Below are 24,835 nucleotides of genomic sequence, written 5' to 3'. Positions count from 1 at the left end.
GGTGGTGGATGGGGTGGTGGTGGACGTGGTGATGTGGTGGTGGATGTGGTGGTGGTGGACATGGTGGCAGATGTGGTGGTGGTGGACGTGATGGTGGTGGACGTGGTGGTGGTGGTGTATGGGGTGGTGGTGTACATGGTGGTGGGGTGCTGACGGACGTGGTGGTGGTGGACGTGGTGGTGCTGGTGGTGGTGGATGTGTTGGTGGACATGGTGGTAGTGGACGTGGTGGTGGTGGACGTGCTGGTGGACATGGTGGTAGACTTGGTGGTGGTGGTGATGGTGGACATGGTGGTGGATGTGGTTGTGGTGGACCTGGTGGTGGTGGTGGATGTGGTGGACGTGGTGGACGTGGTGGTGTACGTGGTGCAGAGGTGGATGTGGTGGTGGACGAGGTGGTGGTGATGGACATGGTGGTGGTGGATGTGGTGGACGTGGTGGTAGTGGATGTGGTGGTGGTGGTGGATATGGTGGTGGATGTGGTGGGGGTGATGGTGGTGGACGTGGTGGTGGTGGATGTGGTGGAGGTGGTGGATGTGGTGGTGGACGTGGTGGTGGTGGATGTGGTGGATGTGGTAGCGGTGGACATGGTGGTGGTGGATGTGGTGGAGGTGGTGGACATGGTGGTGGTGGACATGGTGGTGCTGGTGGTGGCCGTGGTGGTGGAAATGGTGGTAGTGAACGTGGTGATAGTAGACGTGGTGGTGGTGGATGTGGTGGTTTATGGACGTGGTGGTGGACATGGTGGTGGATGCGGTGGTGGTGGACGTGGTGGTGGTAGACATGGTAGAGGTGTTGGTGGTGGTGGATGTGATGGTAGTGGACATGGTGGTGGTGGTGGATGTGGTGGTGGATGGGGTGGTGGTAGACTTGGTGGTGGACGTGGTGGTGGTGATAGTGGTGTTGGCAGTGGATGTGGTGGTGGTGGACGTGGTGGTGGTGGTGGATGGGGTGGTGGTGGTGGTGGACATGGTGGTGGTGGATGTGGTGGTGGTGGATATGGTGGTGGATGTGATTGTGGACATGGTGGTGGATGTGGTGGACGTGGTCATGGTGGTGGAGGTGGTAGTGGACGTGGTGGTGGTGGATGTGATGGTGGTGGATGTGGTGGTGGGGGATGTGGTGGAGGTGGTGGTGGTGGATGTGGTGGTGGTGGATTTGGTGGACGTGGTGGTGGTGGACATGGTGGTGGTGGACGTGATGGTGATGGTGCTGGTGGTGGTGGTGGACATGGTGGACATGGTGGTAGTGGACGTGGTGGTGGTGGATGTGGTGGTGGACGTGGTGGTTGACATGGTGGTGGACGCAGTGGTGGTGGTGATGGCGGACTTGGTGGTGGTGGACTTGGTGGTGGTGGACGTGGTGGTGGTGGACGTGGTGGTGGTGGACATGGTGGTGGAGGTGTTGGTGGTGGATGGGGTGGTGGTGGACGTGGTGATGTGGTGATGGACGTGGTGGTGGTGGACATGGTGGCAGATGTGGTGGTGGTGGACCTGATGGTGGTGGACGTGGTGGTGGTGGTGTATGGGGTGGTAGTGTACATGGTGGTGGGGTGGTGACGGACGTGGTGGTGGTGGACGTGGTGGTGCTGGTGGTGGTGGACGTGTTGGTGGACATGGTGGTAGTGGACGTGGTGGTGGTGGACGTGCTGGTGGACATGGTGGTAGACTTGGTGGTGGTGGTGATGGTGGACTTAGTGGTGGTGGACTTGGTGGTGGTGGATGTGGTGGTGGTGGACGTGGTGGATGTGGTGGTGGTGGACGTGGTGGTGGTGGATGTGGTGGACGTGGAGGTGGTGGTGGTGGATGGGGTGGTGGTGGACGTGGTGATGTGGTGGTGGTGGTGGACGTGGTGGTGGTGGACATGGTGGTGGATGTGGTGGTGGTGGACGTGGTGGTGGTGGTGTATGGGGTGATGGTGTACATGGTGGTGGACGTGGTGATGTGGTGGTGGTAGACATGGTGGATGGGGTGGTGGTGGACGTTGTGGTGGAGGATGTGATGTTGGTGGACATGGTGGTGGATGTGGTGGTGTACGCAGTGGTGGTGGTCATCGTGGATGTGGTGGTGGTGGACCTGGTGGTGATGGACATGGTGGTGGTGCTGGTGGTGGATGTGGTGGTGGACATGGTGGTGGTGGACGTGGTGGTGGTGGTAGTGGATGTGGTGGTATTGGTGGTGGTGGTGGACGTGGACGTAGCAGTGGTCATGGTGGTGGTGGATGTGGTGGTGGACGTGGTGGTGGTGGAGGACGTGGTGGTGGTGGAGGACATGGTGATGGTAGTGGTGGGCGTGGTGGTGGTAGTGGTGGTGTTTGCAGTGGACATGGTGGTGGTGGACGTGGTGGTGGTGGTGAATGGGGTGGTGGTAGACTTGGTGGTGGTGGTGGTGGACGTGGTGGTGGTGGTGGTGGATGTGGTGGTGGTGGATATGGTGGTGGATGTGATGGTGGATGTGGTGGTGGATGTGGTGGACATGGTGGTGGAGGTGGTGGTGGATGTGGTAGTGGTGGATGTGGTGGTTGTGGATGTGGTGGTGGTGGACATGGTGGGAATGTGGTGGAGGTGGTGGTGGTGTATGTGGTAGTGGTGGTGGATGTGGTGGACATGGTGGTAGATGTGGTGATGGTGGATGTGGTGGTGGTGGACGTGGTGGTGCTGGTGGTGGACGTGTTGGTGGACATGGTGGTGGTGGATGTGGTGGTGGTGAATGTGGTGGTGGGGGATGTGGTAGAGGTGGTGGTGGTGGATGTGGTGGTGGATGTGGTGGATATGGTGGTGGTGGACGTGGTGGGGGATGTGGTGGAGGTGGTGGTGGTGTATGTGGTGGTAGTAGATGTGGTAGACGTGATAGTGGTAGTGGATGTGGTGGATGTGGTGGTGGTGGTGGACGTGGTGGTGGATGTGGTGGTGGTGGACGTGGTGGTGCTGGTGGTGGTGGTGGACATGTTGGTGGACATGGTGGTAGTGGACGTGGTGGTGGTGGATGTGGTGGTGGATGTGGTGGTGGTGGTGGACATGGTGGTGGACATGGTGGTGGTGTTGGTGGTGGACGTGGTGGTGGTGGATGTGGTGGTGGACATGGTGGTGGATGGGGTGGTGGTGGTGGACGTGGTGTTGGTGTTGGATGTGGTGGTGGATGTGGTGAATGTGGTGGTGGTGGACGTGGTGGTGGTGGACGTGGTGGTGGTGGACGTGGTGACGTGGTAGTGGTGGACTTGGTGGTGATGGACGTGGTGGTGGATACAGTGGTGGTGGTCATGGTGGACATGGTGGTGGTGGTGGACGTGGTGGACGTGGTGGTGGTGGATGTGGTGGTAGTGGTGGATGTGGTGCTGGTGGTGGACGTGGTGGTGGTGGACGTGGTGGTGGTGGATGTGGTGGTGGTCATGGTGGGGGATGTGGTGGTGGACTTGGTGGTGGTGGATGTGGTGGTGATGGACGTGCTGGTGGTGGACGTGGTGAACATGGTGGTGGTGGACGTGGCAGTGGACGTGGTGGTGGTGCTGGTGGTGGCGGTGGATGTAGTGGTAGTGGACATGGTGGTGGTGGTGGTCATGGTGGTGGACTTGGCGGTGGCCATGGTGATGGTGGACGTGGCTGTGGTCATGGTGAATGTGGTGGTGGTGGATGTGGTGGTGGTGGATGTGGTGGTGGTGGTGGACATGGTGGTGGTGGATGTGGTGGTGGTAGACATGGTGGTGGTGGTGGATGGGGTGGTGGTGGACTTGGTGGTGGTGGTGGACGTGGTGGTAGTGGTGTTGGCAGTGGACGTGGTGGTGGACATGGTGGTGGTAGACGTGGTGGTGGTGGACATGGTGGTGGATGTGGTGGTGGTGGACTTGGTGGTGGTGGTGGATGTGGTGGATGTGGTGCAGGTGGTGGATGTGGTGGTGGATGTGGTGGTGGTGGTGGACGTGGTGGTGGTGGATGTGGTGGACGTGGTGGTAGTGGATGTGGTGGTGGTGGATATGGTGGTGGATGTGGTGGCGGTGATGGTGGTGGACGTGGTGGTGGTGGATGTGGTGGAGGTGGTGGATGTGGTGGTGGACGTGGTGGTGGTGGATGTGGTAGTGGTGGACGTGGTGGTGGTGGATATGGTCGAGGTGGTAGACATGGTGGTGGTGGACATGGTGGTGCTGGTGGTGGCCGTGGTGGTGGACATGGTGGTAGTGGAGGGGTGGTAGTGGATGTGGTGGTGGTGGATGTGGTGGTTTATGGACTTGGTGGTGGACATGGTGGTGGACGCGGTGATGGTGGACGTGGTGATGGTGGATGTGGTGGTGGTGGTGGACATGGTGGAGGTGTTGGTGGTGGTGGATGTGATGGTAGTGGACATGGTGGTGGTGGTGGATGTGGTGGTGGATGGGGTGGTGGTAGACTTGGTGGTGGACGTGGTGGTGGTGGTAGTGGTATTGGCAGTGGACGTGGTGGTGGATGGGGTGGTGGTAGACATGGTGGTGGTGGTGGATGTGGTGGAGGTGGATGTGATGGTGGACATGGTGGTGGATGTGGTGGACGTGGTGGTGGTGGTGGAGGTGGTGGTGGACATGGTGGTGGTGGATGTGATGGTGGTGGATGTGGTGGTAGGGGATGTGGTGGAGGTGGTGGTGGTGGATGTGGTGGTGGTGGATGTGGTGGATGTGGTGGTGGTGGATGTGGTGGTGGTGGACGTGGTGGTGGTGGACGTGGTGGTGCTGGTGGTGGTGGTGGACATGTTGGTGGACATGGTGGTAGTGGACGTGGTGGTGGTGGATATGGTGTTGGACGTGGTGGTTGACATGGTGGTGGACGCATTGGTGGTGGTGATGGTGGACTTGGTGGTGGTGGACTTGGTGGTGGTGGATGTGGTGGTGGTGGACGTGGCTGACGTGGTGGTGGTGGACGTGGTGGTGGTGTTGGTGGTGGTGGATGGGGTGGTGGTGGACGTGGTGATGTGGTGGTAGACGTGGTGGTGGTGGACATGGCGGATGTGGTGGACATGATGATGGTGGACGTGGTGGTGGTGGACGTGGTGGTGGGGTGATGATGGACGTGGTGGTGGTGGACGTGGTGGTGCTGGTGGTGGTGGATGTGTTGGTGGACATGGTGATAGTGGACATGGTGGTGGTGGACATGGTGGTGGACGTGCTGGTGGACATGGTGGTGGACGCAGTGGTGGTGGTGATGGTGGACTTGGTGGTGGTGGACTTGGTGGTGGTGGATGTGGTGGTGGTGGAGGTGTTGGTGGTGGTGGATGGGGTGGTGGTAGTCGTGGTGATATGGTGGTGGTGGTGGACGTGGTGGTGGTGGACATGGTGGTGGATGTGGTGGTGGTGGACGTGGTGGTGGTGGTGTATGGGGTAGTGATGTACATGGTGGTGGACATGGTGATGTGGTGGGGGTGGACATGGTGGATGGGGTGGTGGTGGACATGGTGGTGGAGGCCGTGGTGTTGGTGGACGTGGTGGTGGACGTGGTGGTGGACGCAGTGGTGGTGGTCATCATGGATGTGGTGGTGGTGGACCTGGTGGTGGACGTGGTGATGGTGCTGGTGGTGGACGTGGTGGTGGTGGATGTGGTGGTGGTGGTAGTGTATGTGGTGGTAGTGGTGGTGGTGGACGTGGACGTAGCAGTGGTTATGGTGGTGGTGGATGTGGTGGTGGACGTGGTGGTGGTGGTGGACGTGGTGGTGGTGGAGGACGTGGTGGTGGTGGAGGACGTGGTGGTGGTAGTGGTGGGTGTGGTGGTGGTGGTGATGTTTGCAGTGGACATGGTGGTGGTGGATGTGGTGGTGGTGGTGGATGGGGTGGTGGTGGACTTGGTGGTGGTGGACGTGATGGTGGTGGTGGTGGATGTGGTGGTGGATATGATGGTGGTGGTGGATGTGATGGTGGACGTGGTGGTGGTGGTGGACGTGGTACTGGTGGATGTGGTGGTTGTGGATGTGGTGGTGGTGGTGGACGTGGTGGGGGATGTGGTGGAGGTGGTGGTGGATGTGGTGGACGTGGTAGTGGTGGTGGATGTGGTGGACGTGGTGGTGGATGTGGTGGTGGTGGATGTGGTGGTGGTGGACGTGGTGGTGCTGGTGGTGGACGTGTTGGTGGACATGGTGGTGGTGGATGTGGTGGTGGTAGATGTGGTGGTGGGGGATATGGTGGAGGTGGTGGTAATGGATATGGTGGTGGCTGATGTGGTGGACGTGGTGGTGGTGGATGTGGTGGTGCTGGTGGTGGTGGTGGACATGGTGGTAGTGGACGTGGTGGTGGATGTGGTGGTGGACGTGGTGGTGGACATGGTGGTGGACATGGTAGTGGACGCAGTGGTGGTGGTGATGGTGGACTTGGTGGTGGTGGACTTGGTGGTGGTAGACGTGGTGGTGGTGGTAGAGGTGTTGGTGGTGGATGGGGTGGTGGTGGACGTGGTGATGTGGTGGTGGACGTGGTGGTGGTGGACATGGTGCCGTATGTGGTGGTGGTGAACGTGATGGTGGTAGATGTGGTGGTGGTGGACGTGGTGGTGGTGGTGTATGGGGTGGTGGTGTACATGGTGGTGGACGTTGGTGGACGAGGTGATGTGGTGGTGGTGGACATGGTGGATGGGGTGGTTGTGGACGTGGTGGTGCTGGTGGTGGTGGACGTGTTGGTGGACATGGTGGTAGTGGACATGATGGTGGTGGACGTGGTGGTGGATGGGCTGGTGGACATGGTGGTGGATGCAGTGGTGGTGGTGATGGTGGACTTTGTGGTGGTGGACTTGGTGGTGGTGGACATGGTGGTAGTGGACATGGTGGTGGTGGAGGTGTTGGTAGTGGTGGATGGGGTGGTGGTGGATGTGGTGATGTGGTGGTGGTGGTGGTGGTGGTGGACATGGTGGTGGATGTGGTGGTGGTGGACGTGGTGGTGGTGGACGTGGTGGTGTATGGGGTGGTGGTGTATATGGTGGTGGACGTAGTGATGTGGTGGTGGTGGACATGGTGGATGGGATGGTGGTAGACGTGGTGGTGGAGGACATGGTGGTGGTGGACGTGGTGGTGGACGTGGTGGTGGATGCAGTGGTGGTGGTCATCGTGGAGGTGGTAGTGGTGGACCTGGTGGTGGTGGACGTGGTGGTGATGCTGGTGGTGGTGGTGGATGTGGTGGTAGTGGACGTGGTAGTGGAGGTGGTGGTGGGGGACGTGGACGTAGCAGTGGTCATGGTGGTGGTGGATGTGGTGGTGGACGTGGTGGTGGTGGTGGACGTGGTGGTAGTGGAGGACGTGGTGGTGGTGGAGGACGTGGTGGTGGTGGGCGTGGTGATGGTGGTGTTTGCAATGGACATGGTGGTGGTGGACGTGGTGGTGGTGGATGTGGTTGTGGTGGATATGGTTTAGGTGGTGGTGGTGGATGTGATGGTAGACGTGGTGGTGGATGTGGTGGACGTGGTGGTGGTGATGGAGGTGGTGGTCGACGTGGTAGTGGTGGATGTGGTGGTGGATGTGGTGGTGGTGGATGTGGTGGTGGTGGTGGACCTGGTGGGGATGTGGTGGACATGGTAGTGGTGGTGGATGTGGTGGATGTGGTGGTGGTGGTGGACGTGGTGGTGGTGGATGTGGTGGTGGTGGACGTGGTGGTGCTGGTGGTGGTGGTGGACATGTTGGTGGACATGGTGGTAGTGGACATGGTGGTGGTGGATGTGGTGGTGGACGTGGTGGTGGACATGGTGGACTTGGTGGTGGTGGACGTGGTGGTGGTGGACGTGGTGGTGGTGTACATGGTGGTGGTGGAGGTGTTGGGTGTGGTGTATGGGGTGGTGGTGGACGTGGTGATGTGGTGGTAGACGTGGTGGTGGTGGACATGGCGGCGGATGTGGTGGTGGTGGACGTGATGGTGGTGGACGTGGTGGTGGTGGACGTGGTGGTGGATGTGATGATGTGGTGGTGGACATGGTGGATGGGGTGGTGGTGGACGTGGTGGTGCTGGTGGTGGTGGACGTGTTGGTGGACATGGTGGTATTGGACGTGGTGGTGGTGGACGTGGTGGTGGACTTGGTGATGGACGCAGTGGTGGTGGTGATGGGGGACTTGGTGGTGGTGGACTTGGTGGTGGTGGACGTGGTGGTGGACGTGGTGGATGTGGTGGTGGTGGACGTGCTGGTGGTGGACGTGCTGGTGGTGGTGGATGGGGTGGTGGTGGATGTGGTGTGGTGGTTGTGGTGGATGTGGTGATGGATATGGTGGTGGAGGTGGTGGTGGTGGTGGTGGACGTGGTGGTGTATGGGGTGGTGGTGTACATGGTGGTGGATGTGGTGATATGGTGGTTTTGGACATGGTGGATGGGGTGGTGGTGGACGTGGTGGTGGAGGACGTGGTGGTGGACACAGTGGTGGTGGTCATCGTGGATGTGGTGGTGGTGGACCTGGTGGTGGTGGATGTGGTGGGGGTGCTGGTGGTGGTGGCGGATGTGGTGGTGGTGGTGGACGTGGCAGTGGTCATGATGGTGGTGGATGTGGTGGTGGTGGTGGTGGACGTGGTGGTGGTGGTGGACGTGGTGGTGGTGGAGGACGTGGTGGTGGTGGAGGACATGGTGGTGGTAGTGGTGGGCGTGGTGGTGGTGGACGTGGTGGTGGTGGTGGTGGACGTGGTGGTGGTGGTAGACGTGGTGGTGGTGGACGTGGTGGACGTGGTGGTGGAAGTGGTGGACATGGTGGTGGTGGAAGTGGTGGTGGTGGTGGACGTGATGGTGGTGGTGGACGTGGTGGTGGATGACTATTGGGTAGGAGGATGCTGGCAGAATGCAGAAGGAGAGGAGGATCTCGAAGGGGGCACATGGGAGAGTAGAAAGAGGCTAAATATTATCGGGGTTCTCCGTTCTAACATATTTATTCAAAAGTATTGGTTTCTAAAGGCATTGATGCTCATATACTCATTCATCTTAGTCAAGTGTGTCCGTGCACTATAAAATATAATGCTTTGGATTTTATATTGTATTACTGCTTCCAGGGAGCTATCAGAGGAGGAAAGGGTAACCTCCGCCATTTAGCGAAATCTCTTTAGGCAGCTGAAAATATAAGTTAATATAGTGCGGAAGAGCACAAAACAAAATAAAACATAAAAAATATACAGAGCCAATCGCAGCACGGGAGGGGCAAAGACCAAAACGGCAGAAGGGGGTAGAGGTGCGGCATGCGGCGTGCCATCGAATTGAAAGGCAACTGACACAGCCTGCATCCCAGACACACACAGTGTTTCCCTTGCGGGAGCGAGCAGTAGCACCATCTATTTTCAACATTATTACAAACAGATGGCGCCAAAGCTCCCTCCCGCAAGTTAACAGCAAACGTGTACGCGTTGCAATAGAAAGCAATGCAAAACGTGCACGTTTTTGGCCAAAATGTTGATCGATTCCAAAAGGTCCCCTCCTAGCAAAAACAGCTACAATCTGATCAGTAGAACAGAAGATTTTCAATTGCAAATGTTTTAAGTGAAAATATTGCCTAAAAGCACAAAGCGCCACTTACAGTCATCTGGTCGCGGAGAAAAGTCAGAAGTTCAGGCTGACTGCAATGGAGCACAAGTCAGATACAGGGATCATGTAAGTCCTGTTGAAGAGTTACCTTCTCAAGTCCTGCATAAAAAAAAGTCCCATTTGCGTTGGAGGAGGCTTCAAGGAGAAGGCTTTCGACGTAAAGAGCATGTTGTCGGTCATCATGGATGGTCACTGTCAGCGCGAAAAGAAAGCCTCACTGGAGCTTCTCATTGGAGGTCATCGCTGGCGGCAGTTTCAGCACTAACAGGCCTGTTTGCAGTCACGAGGAGCCCAAACTTCAAGATTTTCACCTTTTTATGTAGGAGGAGCTTCCAATGATGCCAGCCAAGTCCACGACTTGAGGGGCCCCTTTTGGGGATCAGGAGTCACTCCATCAGAGGCCAGGAGCAGGGCTGTCCTCTAGCAGCAGGGCCGGACTGGGAACCAAAACCAGCCCTGGCAAAGTGCTCGGCCGGCCCGGGCCGGTTTCGGACGATTTCGTTACAGCGGCCGAAAAACGTCCCTGTAAATAAATCGGCCCGCCAGGGGCCCAAAACCAGCCCCAGCCCTGGCGGCCCACCAGGGAAATGCCCTGTGCCCACTGCAGCCAGTCCGGCCCTGTCTAGCAGCAGGGTAGTCTTTCTTCTTAATCTTCCATAGGTCCTGGACTGAACTAAATATGGCTCTGGAGGTCTAGTATTTATACCTGGTGTCAGCCTTCCCGTGAGGGGACTCCCTTTCCTACTCCCAACACTGGTTCTGGAAAGTTCTTTCCCTTACTGTGGTCAAACTCCAAACTGTCTGGGGGGACAAAGGGTAGGGCAGGACTGTTTTCAGGTTCCTTTGTGTGTGTGCTGTAGGCAAAGCCCTTTGAAGTGAAAGTGTGGCTGGGTGCAGCCTCTAGGCAGGTATCTTTTCGGGATTGCCCATCCTGTCCACGCCTAAGCCCCCTTTGTCTCAGTGTATGGAAACAATACACAGACCCCAGAAGCACAGTCACTCACAGCTGTGTGACCCAGGAAGGTGGCAGAAAGGCACAGTTGGTTTGTACACAACAATGACAACTTTCTAAAAGTGGAATTTTCTGAAATGTGACTTAAAATCCTACTTTGCCATTAGAGAGGAGATTACATTTAATTTAATTTGATGGTAAACAGAAGATTGCTACCTGCTCCCTATCGGACGTTAGCACTTATTAAATGTAATAAGGTAACCCAGTCTTAGTCAATGGGAGAGATGGCCTTACAAGAGAGACACACACGTTTAGGAGTTTTTCACTGCCAAGACATGTGAAACTTAAGTACACATGTCCTCCTTTGTAAATACAATGTACCCTACCCTATAAGCCTTTAGGAAGCGCTTAGGGGTGACTTATAACTATTAAAAAGGAAGGTTTAGGCCTGGCAAAAGGTTTACTTTGTCAGGTCGAAATGGCACTTTAAACCTGCCCACACAGGCTGCAGTGGCAGGCCGGAGACATGTTTTACAGTGGAACTGTTAGTGGGTGGGATAATGAGTACTGCTACTCACTTGTGGCATTTAATTTACAGTACCTGGGTACTAGTAGTACCATTTACTAGAGTCTTACAGTTAGGTTAAAAGTGAATATTAGGTGTAGTCCAATTTTACCATGTTTGAAGAAGACAGCACAAGAACTTTAGCACTGGTTAGCAGTGGTAAAGTGCACATAGTACTAAAGCCGAGAAAAAAACGAACTGGTGGTGAAGGTGAAGCGTTTGTGGGAATATCACGCCAAGGATGTCAGGTCTAACACTTCGGCACTCTCTCAATATAGGCATATGCACTGCTTGTGGAGCCTGAACCTGTATGTTCATTCCAATTTTATAAAATGTCCACCTAGTGTGGCCCAGTATAAACACAATTTGAAGATGCCCCTGACACTTGGAACACCCCATAACCAATTATCCGTATAGTTCTGCTAGTTGAAGGAGTCCCTCTATTGCCTTCCACTTTCATGCCATTCAAGTAAGCTTACTCTACACTTCCTTGCCACTCTGACAATGCGTTCTAGGCACAGTGCTGGAGGAGTACTGGATCTCTCTTTCCAGAATACACATACCATTAAAGTATCTTGCCCTTCCCGGAAGTTATACTTAATAAATTCTCGAACAGTACCTTTGCCTAATCTGTAATGCATGCTCAGGCCTTCGGGTACAAATGTAGTGCATAGCCCAATGTATTGACAAATACACATAGCTAAATGTGGATAGTAATTGGGGCCGTAACGCATAGCTTTTCCTACATTCGCACTCCACCAATATTCCCTGGGGAGTGCCCATTAAACACACACAAATAAGGCTGTAGAAGCCGTTCTCATCCCAAAAGTGACTGTGGGAAAAATAAGACAAGACTGAAATGTAATATTGATATAGAAACATGTACAGTGTAACAACCGTGTAACAATCTGTAGGACATCAGCAAGGACAGCACAACTTTGTATCCAACATGACTTTTTCTGTTGATGGTAATGAATAACATATTTAGAGAAGTGATTCTGCAAAGTTTGCTATTTTTGTAAAGGAGAGGCAGCAGGCCTTTTCCAGCTGTGCACCCAGGATGTGGAAGATGTCCAGCAAGACTACCCCTGGGCTGTTAATTTAGGGAAGGTTGAAAAGGCACCTCTTTAGAGAAAACTGCTTCACAATGCAGTAACAGTCCACATATCAGCTACCTCTCGTATCCCGCATTGACTTTATGCTTGTCTTTGACCTTGTACAGCACTCTGCTGCCTTTTGGCCAGGTTTGTGGTATAGAAATACCTCATATATACATTAGCAGTGTAGAAGGTGACATGGCATTTTGGGTCTGGAGAGTGAGGAGCCTTCTGCACTTCAATTATAGATGTTTTTCACTTCCCAACCGGGGGATTGGGCCTATTTTCCATGTTTGCAGGAGGGGTATTGGCGCCCTTGCTACGCCACTGCTTTTGAAGAATTTTCAAAGTGATTATCATTCCCCTAAGGGTTCCTTTCATAATAAAGAATAGCACAGATTGAGCAGTAGGTATATACACAGTGTAAATATATTCATTCTTTTTCGAACAGGGCGTGAGGTTACCTCATCAATTGTTTCTTTCTGCATAAAAGAAGAGAGTAACACATGTGATAAGGATCGCCTAAATAACCAGGAGAGAGAAAATATCAATAGTGAAACCGGTAAGGAAATAAGGGCTTTTTGAAATCGCCCAATTCCGGTTTTGTTACAAAATGTGATTCGCAAGTATCTTGCGTAACTGTTTTTGTAACGCACTCCTCTGTTAAAAAAAGCTTATGAGTTACCTGCAGGAGACTCGTTCAAATCACATTATCAGTGCAAACCAGTTTCTAATTCGGTATGGCACAAGGATTTTGAAAGCAATTTTCTCATTCGGGTAATATGCAATATTTAGAAATTGTTTGAATTTCATGTAACAATTGTCGCCAGCATCATTAAATCTTCTTTCAGGCCTAAAGGACATGTGCAACATTGGAATCCAAAGAAAGCAAAGCTGTCCCAGCTGCCCAATCTTGTAATGCACAGGTCTCACGTCATTTACAGCATACTCTATATATTATGTCTGCGGCCGAGGTCATATTGTTTAAGTAGTTTCATGTAAACTAGTGGTAACACCCTACTTGAAGGTGACTGCTTTAGTAGGCGGTTGTGGTGCGGTTTTATTTTATTTCTTGTTGGAAGTAGGTGTTAATCCATGTATTTAAAGAACGATAGAAAGACATCATACCTTACTTCAGTTGGGGAGAGAAAGACAAGACACAGAAAATCTGTCAGTTACCTCCTCCTCTGTAAAATCTCGGCAAGGGTAGCACTTGAATATTGATTGTTCAGACCATTGTATTATAACTCATTTTGGACCGTATGTTCAAAAGCATTTTTGTGGCCGGTAATGGCCCGATTTGCAGAATCGGCTTGTCTTGACTGCAAAAATGCTTTTACATATGTACAGAGCACATTTTGTGATTCGGTAACATGCTAAAGAATCACAGTTTGTGTTTAGCGATTTGGTATTTAGAAGGGGCCCTTATATAAGGTGTCCCTTCCTAGAAGCGAATAGCATTGGTATGTATGAATGTTTTGCTACCAAATTACGGTTGCAAAACATTTATTTTTTACTGACACCTCAGGGGTGTTGGTAAACATTTGCAAATGGAAAGAAGTCCCCATAGGACCCCTTCCCATTTGTGTTGCTGAAATGCTGAAACCAAATTTTTTTAAGAGCAGGCAGTGGTCAATTGGACCACTGCCAGCTCTTAAAAAATGAAACTTAAAGGTTTCATTTTTTTTAAACACATCCTGTTTTCCTCTAAAGAAAACGGGCTGCATTTAAAGAAACAAAATAAAAATATTGCTTTATTAAAAACCAATCACAGACATGGTGGTCTGCTGACCCCAGCAGACCACCATCCCTGTGATGGCTGCAATTCCTAATGGATTGTAAATTGTGACTTGCCTCTTTAATATTCATAAGGTAGGTCTATTTGTAACCACAATAGGAATCACTATATGAAGTTTGCAAGTGTTCTTACATTATGAATTACGAATTACGAATTGTGTTCGGTAAAAATCACAATTAGGAAATCACAATTCCTATTTTTTGTACATATAGCCCTTTGTCCTTGTTTAAAACACAGGTCATTATGTGCTTATTTCACCAACTCTGATGATTTAACAACTGTACTTTAAAATAATATTCCCATCACTATGACTGTGGTGAATCTGTTGGTGAATGTATAGGTATGTGACCTACAAGACTCCTTGCTGTCAATTTCTTTGCACTTATTCAATACCATTTTCTCAGTCAGAGCTAGCAATGCACTGAATTTACTTGGAAACAAAATTAGGGAATACCTTCCTTGCATCAATGATGCTAAATATATGAATTCTGGGAGGTCTACATGAAATACTAGTTCTCTCAGCCTTTTTGTCACATCTTTAGCTCTTCTGATGCGGAAGGATAGTTGGTTTGCTAAAGAAATCTGAAGTTTCAGGAACATCAGACCTCTGTCAGGTTAAGCTTGATAGATACCCCAAAATTCAAAAGTTTAACTTAGCCATCTGGCTATGGCTATGAAGGTGTTTGACGGGTTAGCTGTCAATTCTGTGGCTTATGGCCTCTCACACTACTACAAGGTCTAACTCCTATCTCAGTGGTTCCCAAACTTTTTCAACCCGCGGCTCTCTTGACACATTGGCCATTGCCCGTGGCTCCCCACTGTTACTTTTTTTGGAGGGCGGGAGGGATGTAAGCCCGGCCTCGGGGGTACTTTACTTTTTCTCCCTGAAAATAATTGGGATGAAGCTGATGAAGGTATTATAATCATATAGGCAGGGTGTTTTGTATTACTAAGGTGACGCCTCTAATAAAATATTCATAGTTACACTTCTTTGCCCATCCCTTTTTTAGAGTACCCTCTTAAACTTGTTTATCCCACCTACAGTGCTAGATAGCACCCCTATGCATGTAGGCCCCATTGCCAAAGTGTTTCTGCACTTAAGAATATTTGCATGCACTTCCATTTCTACCCATGTCATACGTGCCAACAGACCTGTCTCAGCAGGGTGACTCACAATTTTTTAAACCACATACAGCTTTATTTTTGCTATCTCCACCCTAAAATTGCCTCCAAATCAATGCAAGTAAAATAAATTCCTCAGATTTGTTTTTTTTAAACGTCCCTCTTTCTTGCTTCAAGTGTTGGCATTATGCCGTATGTGGTGTTTTACTTCCCTGTGTTCAAGTAGAGGCAGGCCTGTCTGGAAGCATGCGTACTGAAAAAATGTGTACTGGAAGTACCTATGATTCAAGTACAAATGTCAATATTTAATAATACTTAGTGTGTTTAATAGACAGGCAACTGTACTTTCCTGATAACTTGCATTGGTGTAAAATGCATTTGGAAAAAAACGAAACTATTAACGAGTCTAACAAAATAAATCAGGCATCTTCTGCCTACTTTGGGAGTGTTGGAGTGTGGGGATCCAGTGAAATATGGAGGTCATCTCCCTCGACATGCCATCAATTAAGCAATACGTTTACAGCTTTAGGCATGTCACTGACAACATCAAATGTTTAAGTCTAATTAGTTTACCTGAAGCCAACAACCCCTTCAACATTAAATGCATTAAAGTGCTTGGTGCGTGGCTCCCCTGGCTAGGTTTGACAGCTCCCGAGGGAGCCACGGCGCATAGTTTGAGAACCTCTGTCCTATCTCTTCAATGTCCTACTCTCAGCTGCCTCATTATATGTTATCCTCAGGCCCAGAATTCTATTGATGACATTACAGGTACTTTGAGCCCTGGCTCCTCCCAGAATTGTATGTACAAAAGCACTCACAAAGACATCTACCATACACACAATTACACAAAGAACCATAATACAGGCAACAGCTATTTGATAAACAGCCCTTTGCAATAAAGGCTGTTTAGACTAAATAACAATAACAAACCAGTACTGTACCAATGTTACTCCTGCTATAAAATGTACTCCTATGCAGGCACTGGAATCATCTTTTGTACAAGTTATCCGGCAGTCACAGTGTCTTCCAAATAGAATGGTCTGAGCTGCAGACCTCATTCTGAGCCTTGCACGCCTATGAATCAACTATGGCTGATTCTGAAGTGAGCCACAGTGTAGCTGGAGGGTTTGTCCTTCTTTCTTTCTGATTCCCTCCCTGTCTTTTGGGGTTTGCATGCAGCCTTTGACTTTCAGGCTGTTTCATATAGATGTTTAATTTATTGGTAAAAAAATATGGTCACTGAGATCTCCGAGGTATCACAGGAAACCTGCTAGTAAGCTTGCACAATTTATCTATGGAGAATCCACAGTCATAAACTAGCCCATTTGTCTTATGTTTTTTCTTTCACTTGGTTATCTACTAATGCTCAAAAGCAACTTTGGTAATTATCCATGAACTGTCTTCACCTGTACATTGTGCCACTGGCTCCAATGGTAGTTGGTTCCAAGTTTCCTATAATACTTTTTGTTCTCTAATTGCTTGAGTCAAATCCGGTTGTCCCTGGAAATTTGTTTAGTGAAGCGTTATACGGTAATATGTTTCTATTGCCAGTGATTTCTGCAGTTTTTTAACTTTGCCTTTGTTCTGCGGTACTTATACCAAGTTACTTTTACATATTGTATCTCTTCAGATTTCATCAGAACATCAAATTATAAGCCATCTTCCATCCTCATTGGGGTATGGAGTATGCATTGACATCAGTGTGAATTGGCCTTTGGAGGAAGATCATCAGTGACTTTGTCATTGCGTTAGGTCTTTTGGACCTATCACTACATTTAGATATCATCAACAATGACAACTTGTCCGCCCCTCTTCAGTAACTTTGAGATGCTGGGAACATTCTGCCCTAGTTTTATACATTCCCGGCCAAACAGCTTAGGCTGTTTCTCTCTCTTTATACGTATGCATTCTTCTATCTTTCTTCTGCCCTTCCTAGTGGTCCGCTCTGCCGCCTAGCTATTTTAACGTATGTGTTGAGACTCTGTGACTTCATGGTTTTTAAATGTGCTTCAGTTTTGATTGTTCACCAGTAGTTCGTAGGTCCTCCTGAATTTGCAAGGGATTCTGTGCAGGCATATGCAAAGTGGCAATGAAAGAGGGGATCAGAAGCCATTGGCTTAAGTTGAAATCTGATAAGATAGAAATCATTGTGTAAGAGGCAGGTCTTACTACAAAGCCCCACAATGTGTTTGGATGCTATAAATACTTGCCTTGAGGAATGAATGAGTTGAGATATATTCGTCCTCGTCCAAGTTTGATGGAAGAGGTTGTCCTACATGTTACCTGTGATGTGCACTTTTATAGACTCCTAAATTACGGCAATCCACTGTTGGGTGTGCTTGACTATCTCCTGTACTTCTGAAGTTCAACTCATTCGAAATACATCAACTTTTTCTTTTTTTAGAATTTGGAAATTTGAACTTGTCTTTAAGTTGCTTTTAAAGCTGGACATATATAGGATTCTACTTACCCAGTTGTGTTTACCAGCCTGTCCTGTATTTCTAAGTGCAGACTGGTAAGAAAGGTGGAAAACCTATACATGTTGCACATTGCATGCATAGATTGCTTCCAAATGGTCGGTTTAAATCACAGATCCACTAACAGAAGTTAATACAATTATAAAACACAAGCTGATACTTTGCTAGCCTTCTTGGACTATAAGTGCAGCATATAGCTGTCTGCTGTGCATTACTTAATTCTTTGACCAAACCTGCCGTTTTGTTCTGGCACAATTCTCTAGAGTTCCGATTCTCATTTTTGCACCGGACCACAAATTATCTTCATTTTCCATGCCTGGGGGTATAGCCAAAGGCATGTCTTTCTTCTAAAAATGACTCCTTTGGATTATTTAACTTTCGGGCCATCTGCATGAGTAAGTCTTAGGGATGAAGAGTACACATGGAAATCTGCCAAATCGAGATGAGTCTGAGCCAGATCTGCTCCAGAGCATCCCGGAGCTGAGGCAGGGAACATGATAGTGCTGAAGTTGTTGCCCAGAAGGACTATGGGACAGAAATCAGAATTACCTGCCCCTAAAAGCCCCCTACTTTCCTGACTATCCTATGAAAATTAGGCTCAGTCAAAAATTAGAAAACAGATTGCCTGTGCACTGAAAGGATTTTGTATACTTGACAATGGTAAAAGAAAACCTCCTAACAATAATATGGTTGGTTCGACAAAGTGTTTATCATACACACCTTAAAGATAGCCCAGCTATTTATTTTTTATATTTTGTGCCTTTTATGTCGCTCAACAGGAAACCCGTTTCTTTGTTTACGGAAAGAAGAGCAGCCTACTACGTGTTTAATGAATCGACTTGTTTCTGAAGAAGAAAAAAGAATGGATTCCAGCCCAGGTAGCTTTCAAAAACTCTACATTTCACAATACTGTGCTGTGGCAGCAAGAACCCATTCTTATGATCTGTATTCTCATCAAAAGTCTATTTTTAATTTTTCCCATTCAATGGCACTTGCAGAGAAGTGAAATCGTCTCGATTTCTGAATGTTCTTTTCCTGTTTATTTTCCTGTTCTTGCTTGGTCCCTTTAATGAACTTGTAATGTGTGAATGGTTCTCCCTGGCTATGGTACTGCCTTTTATTTATTTATTGTTTTCACAAAATGGAGAGTGTTTTGATAGACTGCATTCCTTATAGATCATTATAAATTTGAAATGTTTCTCTTATATTGTCACATATGTTTTTACACAGATCAGTCAGTTTATCCATCAATTCACATTAAAAGGGAGAAAGAGTCTTATGCTGTTGAACATCATGACAACGTGACGGAAGAAAACCTTATTAGTCCAGTAGGTGAGTAAATGCACTTGGCCGACTATTTAAACATGGCTATGTGATTTTGTATTCCATTTGAACTCCCAATTGCAACTGAGCAGTCTCTCAGGCTTCCAGAAGGCATATAATAACATGTCAGCCCAGTGGCGGCAGTGTTTACCTTGAAATTATCCTCATGGACACTTTTACAGGCCCATCAACCTAGCTTTTTCTCCTTGCTATAATTACTCACAGACACAATCTAATCATTCATACACTCATTCATACACACTTCAGCTCCTGTACTTCCTACTATAGGCACATCTGTCATACTCTCCCCAAAAGACATTCCACTCCCCTACTGTTCCCTCTCAAGGTGTCCAAGATCCTCACCCCATGGCACCACGGCCATGTAGTTGGAAGTGCACTGTTAACTCAACAACACTCCTTCACCCCACAACAATATACATCTTAGAACCATTCAGACAAAGTTATGTTGAAAATACCCAACCATCATTCTCTTAATTTCACTTCATAACTAATTACATTGCTAGGGTTGCTTTCTAGAAAGCAATTGGCATAGATTGGGATATGGACAACTAAACACCTAGCTCATCAAAAAACAACTGTTCTTTGGCACAACCATCTATACATTTAAAATAGCGCACAGAACTTGAGGAGGTTCAAACTAATTTTTCTCTCACAGTAACCAATAGGAATTGTAAATTATGTTTACAAAAGTATCAAGCAAAACTGAAATAATTGAGGGGAGCATTTTCTATGTCCAATATATTATCTTTAGAAATTGGCCATCAATTACGTCATTATTATGAAATTATTTTGTTTCCCTGTGCAGTTGTATGCAGTGTACTGGTAAGGTAATTTTGCAGTCTTCACCTTTCACATTCATCATTTCTATGAGTAATCATTCGCCCACTAATGACCTAATGTACCAATGTGTTTCTTTGTACATTTTTTTATTCTTAAATAAAATATGAAGTTAAGAATAAACACAAGTAACAATGTCAAATGTTGTTAAAAACCTTCACTGAAAATACTTTCTCTTTCTCTCTGCTTGTGTGGTTTGGAAAATGTGCTTTTAAGCATGTGATAGGATAATAACAGTAGTGATTTTCTTCTCCACCCAAACACATCACATTTTTAATTCTTGGTGTCCTATACATGTAAAAAATATTGGGGCATTTAAACCCATACATGATATAGTACCTATTTAGACTGTCAGCGGAACCAGAAATTATTTGCCTCACCAAATTGTATTCCCTTAATGAGCTAATTGAGGATTTTGAATAAAATCTATTTTTTCTGCACAAATTCAGGCAGGGTTGCTCCAGTATGAGTGTATTCTATAAGAAGAAGCCTTGGGCATAGGGTTGTGGTTACTGTTGGGATGTGCATGTCGCCTGCATCATAAATGCTGTGTGTTCCACTGCCCTTAGTGCCCAACTGCATGTGAAACTGATATCCTGTCTCCTATTTTGGCTCAGGTGTCACGCTAATTTAGCACGTGTGCAGAGGCCTAGCCCTATCCCTGACAATGTGAGATCTATGACCTCTCTTGTGCCCTGGAAACACGCACCAAAAGTACACTCATATTAGGCAACATACTACTATACTTTCCCTGGAAGAGTGCACCATAAATGCCTTCATATTAGGCAAAGGGCTACTGTTCTTGCCTTGGGTACATCACTCAAAGTGGTGGTGGTGTTTTTGTAGTGTGACCAGTCTAGTGACTCGTCTGATGTAAAGTTCACTGTTTATGTGAAACCTAGAGCCTTGTCCTGTGTGTGTATTTCGGGAGGGTGTATATGCATAGAGCATGTGTCGCACATGTATCATAGTAGGATTCCGTGTGTTGCATGAGTCTGCGTACTGGTGCCAGTTGGATTCTATTTGGATGTCCCTGGTTTATCATGGCACAAAATCTAGGGTGAGAATAGATTCTCCAGACAGTGAATGTCCTGTGGCTAGAGGGTGGAGACCCAGACACTGAAGTGAGGGTGAAGAAGAAACCTCTCCCTTCAGAAATTCCTTCAGGGCCTTGTTAACAAAGGACAACTGATTAGTACTTTCTCAGCACCATCATTTGGTGCATTCTAGAGGCTGAGGGGCGGAACTGCAGTTTCTTTTGTTCAACATGAGGACGTTTCTAGGCAGGGCCTGCCTTTTTGTCTGTCTCTGATTATTACTTCACGAACGTGATGGTAGCCAGGTGCAGAGAACTCACACTTCATTGTGCCCATGTTAGAGCCACCCCCATTCCCTCCTGCTATGAGAGACATTACTTTGCATGAAGGCAGTGGCTGGAGAGCAGCATGAAATCGCATTTGAGAGCAAACCAATTGTTAAGGCTTAGACAGCGGATCCACTTTCCCAACTTGGAAAGTCTGTATAAAAGTGGGATCTAACTACCCCACTTTGTTCCAGGTTCTGCATGAACAATGAAGGTAGTGCTCCCCAGAGTACTTAAAGGGCTGCTTTTTGACTAGCTCTGGTGTCTGCATGACAGTCAGACCCCTAGATGTGAGGGAGCATCACCTATAGTCCCCACTTTCTGCTGGAGGAGCAGCAGATCTGCCTAGAACCTAAAAGCCTGTTTACATACTGAGAGAGGGAAGGAGTGAGCTGTACCTGTCAAGCCAGCATCAGTGCAATCCCAGTACTAGAGAGGCAGCAACTGCTTAAGGTGGGAAGCTGCAAGAGGAGTCTTTTTCAAGGCGATCTCCAGTATCTCTACATTCTAAAAGAAGCTGCTGCCGCGGCTACAGGAAATCCATAGCCCCTCTTTACCTGGGCTGCTGCACGTTTCTATCCCACATCCACCAGGACTCCCACTGCTAAAAGCAGGTAACCATAGTGCTTAAGAACTGTGTGAGAATGAGAGACTGAGAACCCGGGATAAAGCCTGCCACAAAAATAAAACTTTTCAGTGCTAATATTGAGCTGAAGGAAAAGAGAGCTGAAGTTTTGGTTCATGTACACCTTGAGGGTGTATATGCACCAACGCTTCAGCACTAGCACTGGCTTGAACAATACTCTTCTGTGTCTGCTGGTCGATTTTTGAGTTCTCAGCTCTAACTGTGTGAGGCCAGGGATTGCTTCTCTTGGCTCTCCTGGGAGTATGGAAAGGGTTGTACCTGGCCCAGTTTCTAAGGTCCATAGTCGAAGGACCCCAGAACTACCAAAAATCTGCAACCACCACATTAAAGGTCCAGAAGCCCCAGCTTGCCCTGTGAGCCCCCCAAACAGGGTCTGGCAGTTACCCTCTGGAGAAATTACCCAAACAATTGGATTTGTTGAAGGAAACAAATAGTTCACAGATCGACCTATATAGTATTAGCAACATCTATGAGTTGTTAGTGGGACTGTCAGCTAATACAGGTATATAAATAAGGATATTTTGTTTGTCACACCTTGCATTTTAGAATCATCTAAGAGAGGTATACCACATTTTTGGTGCTAGCCATATGTCAGTATAGAAGACCTCAATTTAACACTTCCTTAGCAAACAATCCCTGGATAATAGAAGAGCAATGCATTTAAACTAAAAAAAAACATTGGTCCTTTCTTATATCACATAGTATGATCCTTAAGGGCTATGGTCTGATTAATTCACTCATTTTAGATTGCCATGAGGTATTGCAAAGAAACAGCATATTCAGCATCTTGCATTTGTGTCTGTATTAGGATGGCATTTCAGACTGTTGTCAGCAGGAGCATAAAATATACACGGCAAGTCATATTGTTCATATTTAGTTACCCAGAATGCTATTTAAAATTAGATGTACTTTAAAATGCTATTACTGTATTCACATCTTACTGATATGCTCCTTTGCACTCTTTTGTAAATATGTCATTTTAGTAAAGTACACATCTGAAAAGTTTTAATGCAAATCCATAATTTTGTAATAAGTACATTAGTACTATACATGTTAACGTTCCTGTTTTTAAACCATCTATATAGTTTTACTGTTCTGATTGAATATTTTCCATACGCTAGAGACTTGATTTCTGTTTTTTCTAAACAGGTGATGAAACCATGAACAGTCAATGTAAAGATATTAGTTCAATGGTATTTACAGAACAAACTCAACCTTCCATATGTTCTTCTGGAACAACAAACAAAGAGGAGTTGCAGAGGTGTAATAAGCTGCCATTTTCTAGGAAACAGTTATGGCCCCGACGTAACCGGGAATTGGTAGAAAAAAAGACTTCTGAGCTTGAAAGTTTTTTTCAGAATCCAGCGCCTTTCAGTTTGCATCATGGACCCACCAAACTAGGGAAGTCTTATAAATGTAATGAATATGATATCACTCAAAGGAATTTGGTGACTAATGCATGCCTTGATAACACATTCCACAAACAGAGACAAAACTTGTCTGCACAATATGACCAAGACACTAGCCTAAATGAAAGCTTCATTCATTTCAGAAGAACGCATACTGCTGTGAGTCCACGAGAGAGACCCTTTGTGTGTGCTCACTGTGAGAAAAGCTTCAGTCTAAAAAGTGATCGTAATCGGCATCAACGAATACATACAGGGGAAAAGCCGTACACTTGCATTGATTGTCAGAAACGGTTCAGTCGCAAGGATCATTTCAATAAACACAGAAGAATACATATTGGAGAGGAAGAGAAAAGGCCCAAAGACCCACATCCAAATATCAGGACACACATGGATCCACACAGTTGGAAACTTTGAAATGAACTTCTGCAGCTGAAAAAAAAAACTTGTGTTTTTGCTTCTAATTTAGAAGGACATCTTAACACCCATAATCCGGGATGAAGTTCTTGGATTAAACCACAAGATTATAAACCAACCTCGAGACAGTAACGGCCAGAGACTTTACAAAAACCAGACTAAAATAATAATAATTGGAAGCAGTGGGTATGAACTTATGGCCCTCAGAGTATCATTTCTTCTCAAGTTGCTATAATATTGGGCACAGTATTAGGATATTGGAGGTGTTGCATAGTCGGACATTGAGGCTTCTGCAGGTACAAAGTTGACAGAATGTCATCCCTAAAATAGAAATATAAAAAAAACTATGAATTCAGAAAATAAGGTACACTAAGTATACTAACTGAGAGAACCATATTTGAAAGAACACAAATGCAGAGGGTAGAGGGTGAAAGACAAGAAAGTGCATTAACATCCTTGAGGTTCTATTGTAAGCACTTTTGATGATAGGAACAAACAACTATTGTACCACAACTAATACATTCTAGATTTTCCTCAGGATTTCTGACTATGGTGTAGCTACTAATTTCATAATCATAATCAACCGCCATGTAGAAATAAGCAGCCAACGAATTTCAAATGTAGAGTGAGATGTCAACGTATCCATCCCCTGTATTATTAACTTTTCTGTTATTGGGAGCATTTAGACCCAATGCCACACATTGAAGTGGAAATTGAGGAAAACTACTGTTCAGAGGGAAAATGAGACAAAAACTGTTTTATAGAGTAGAAAGATGATCTACGGCTCAGTTCATTCTTCTAAATGTATTGATTACAAGCATAGAGATTTCCACTTACCCTATGTTTCAGAACAACACAACACCATGCCCAAAACCTTTTTTCACAGATTAACCACATTTTCCCACATCGCAGGCATGCACATGCTATGAACGCCATAGAACTGGGTTTGACCTGCTATTCACATTCACCCCCTACATCACAAAGCTAACTGGTCACATCTGTGACACTACAATGCTGCATAGCCACTGCATCCCTACCTTGTCACTCCCCTTCACTCCCATGCCTATCTCCTGCTAGTGTGGCAAGGGGGACATAGAGGCCTGGTTTCTCTTCTTGGTCCTTGGAAGGTCTGACATTCATTTCCTACAATTAATCCAAGATTTTGCAGCCAAGGTTGTAGCTCAGGCTGGGATTTAACAGTGTGTGCAGAGTTTGATAAACTCTCAGTATCCCCACGAGCTCCAGAATCTGATGAATATGTTTTTGTGTGCAACACATAACTCTTGATCTGCAAATCTGCTGATCTCATGGGAAGACTAACCTCCCTCA

The 24,835-nt window shown here is 47.8% G+C and overlaps 1 protein-coding gene across 2 annotated transcripts in view; it reads left to right on the top strand.

Moving 5' to 3' along the window:
- LOC146821356 (uncharacterized) overlaps nucleotides 1-24,377 on the top strand; it is a 149,107-nt gene extending 124,730 nt beyond the window's left edge. Inside the window, exons 6-8 of one of the 2 annotated variants that reach the window (XM_085612300.1) lie at nucleotides 18,273-18,371; nucleotides 18,724-18,825; nucleotides 22,833-24,377. In XM_085612300.1, coding sequence (XP_085468426.1) covers nucleotides 18,273-18,371; nucleotides 18,724-18,825; nucleotides 22,833-23,506 — 875 coding nt within the window. In that variant the 3' untranslated portion in view covers nucleotides 23,507-24,377. The remainder of the gene's footprint in view (nucleotides 1-18,272; nucleotides 18,372-18,723; nucleotides 18,826-22,832) is intronic. The other variant, XM_085612301.1, reaches the window with a different exon arrangement.
- Nucleotides 24,378-24,835: the final 458 nt, after the last annotated feature.

The sequence above is a fragment of the Triturus cristatus genome, chromosome 6, assembly GCF_964204655.1.
Source record: "Triturus cristatus chromosome 6, aTriCri1.1, whole genome shotgun sequence".
In the NCBI taxonomy this organism is placed as follows: Eukaryota; Metazoa; Chordata; class Amphibia; order Caudata; family Salamandridae; genus Triturus; species Triturus cristatus.
Note: the sequence above shows the minus strand (reverse complement) of the source record. Positions and strands in the feature narration are given on the sequence as shown.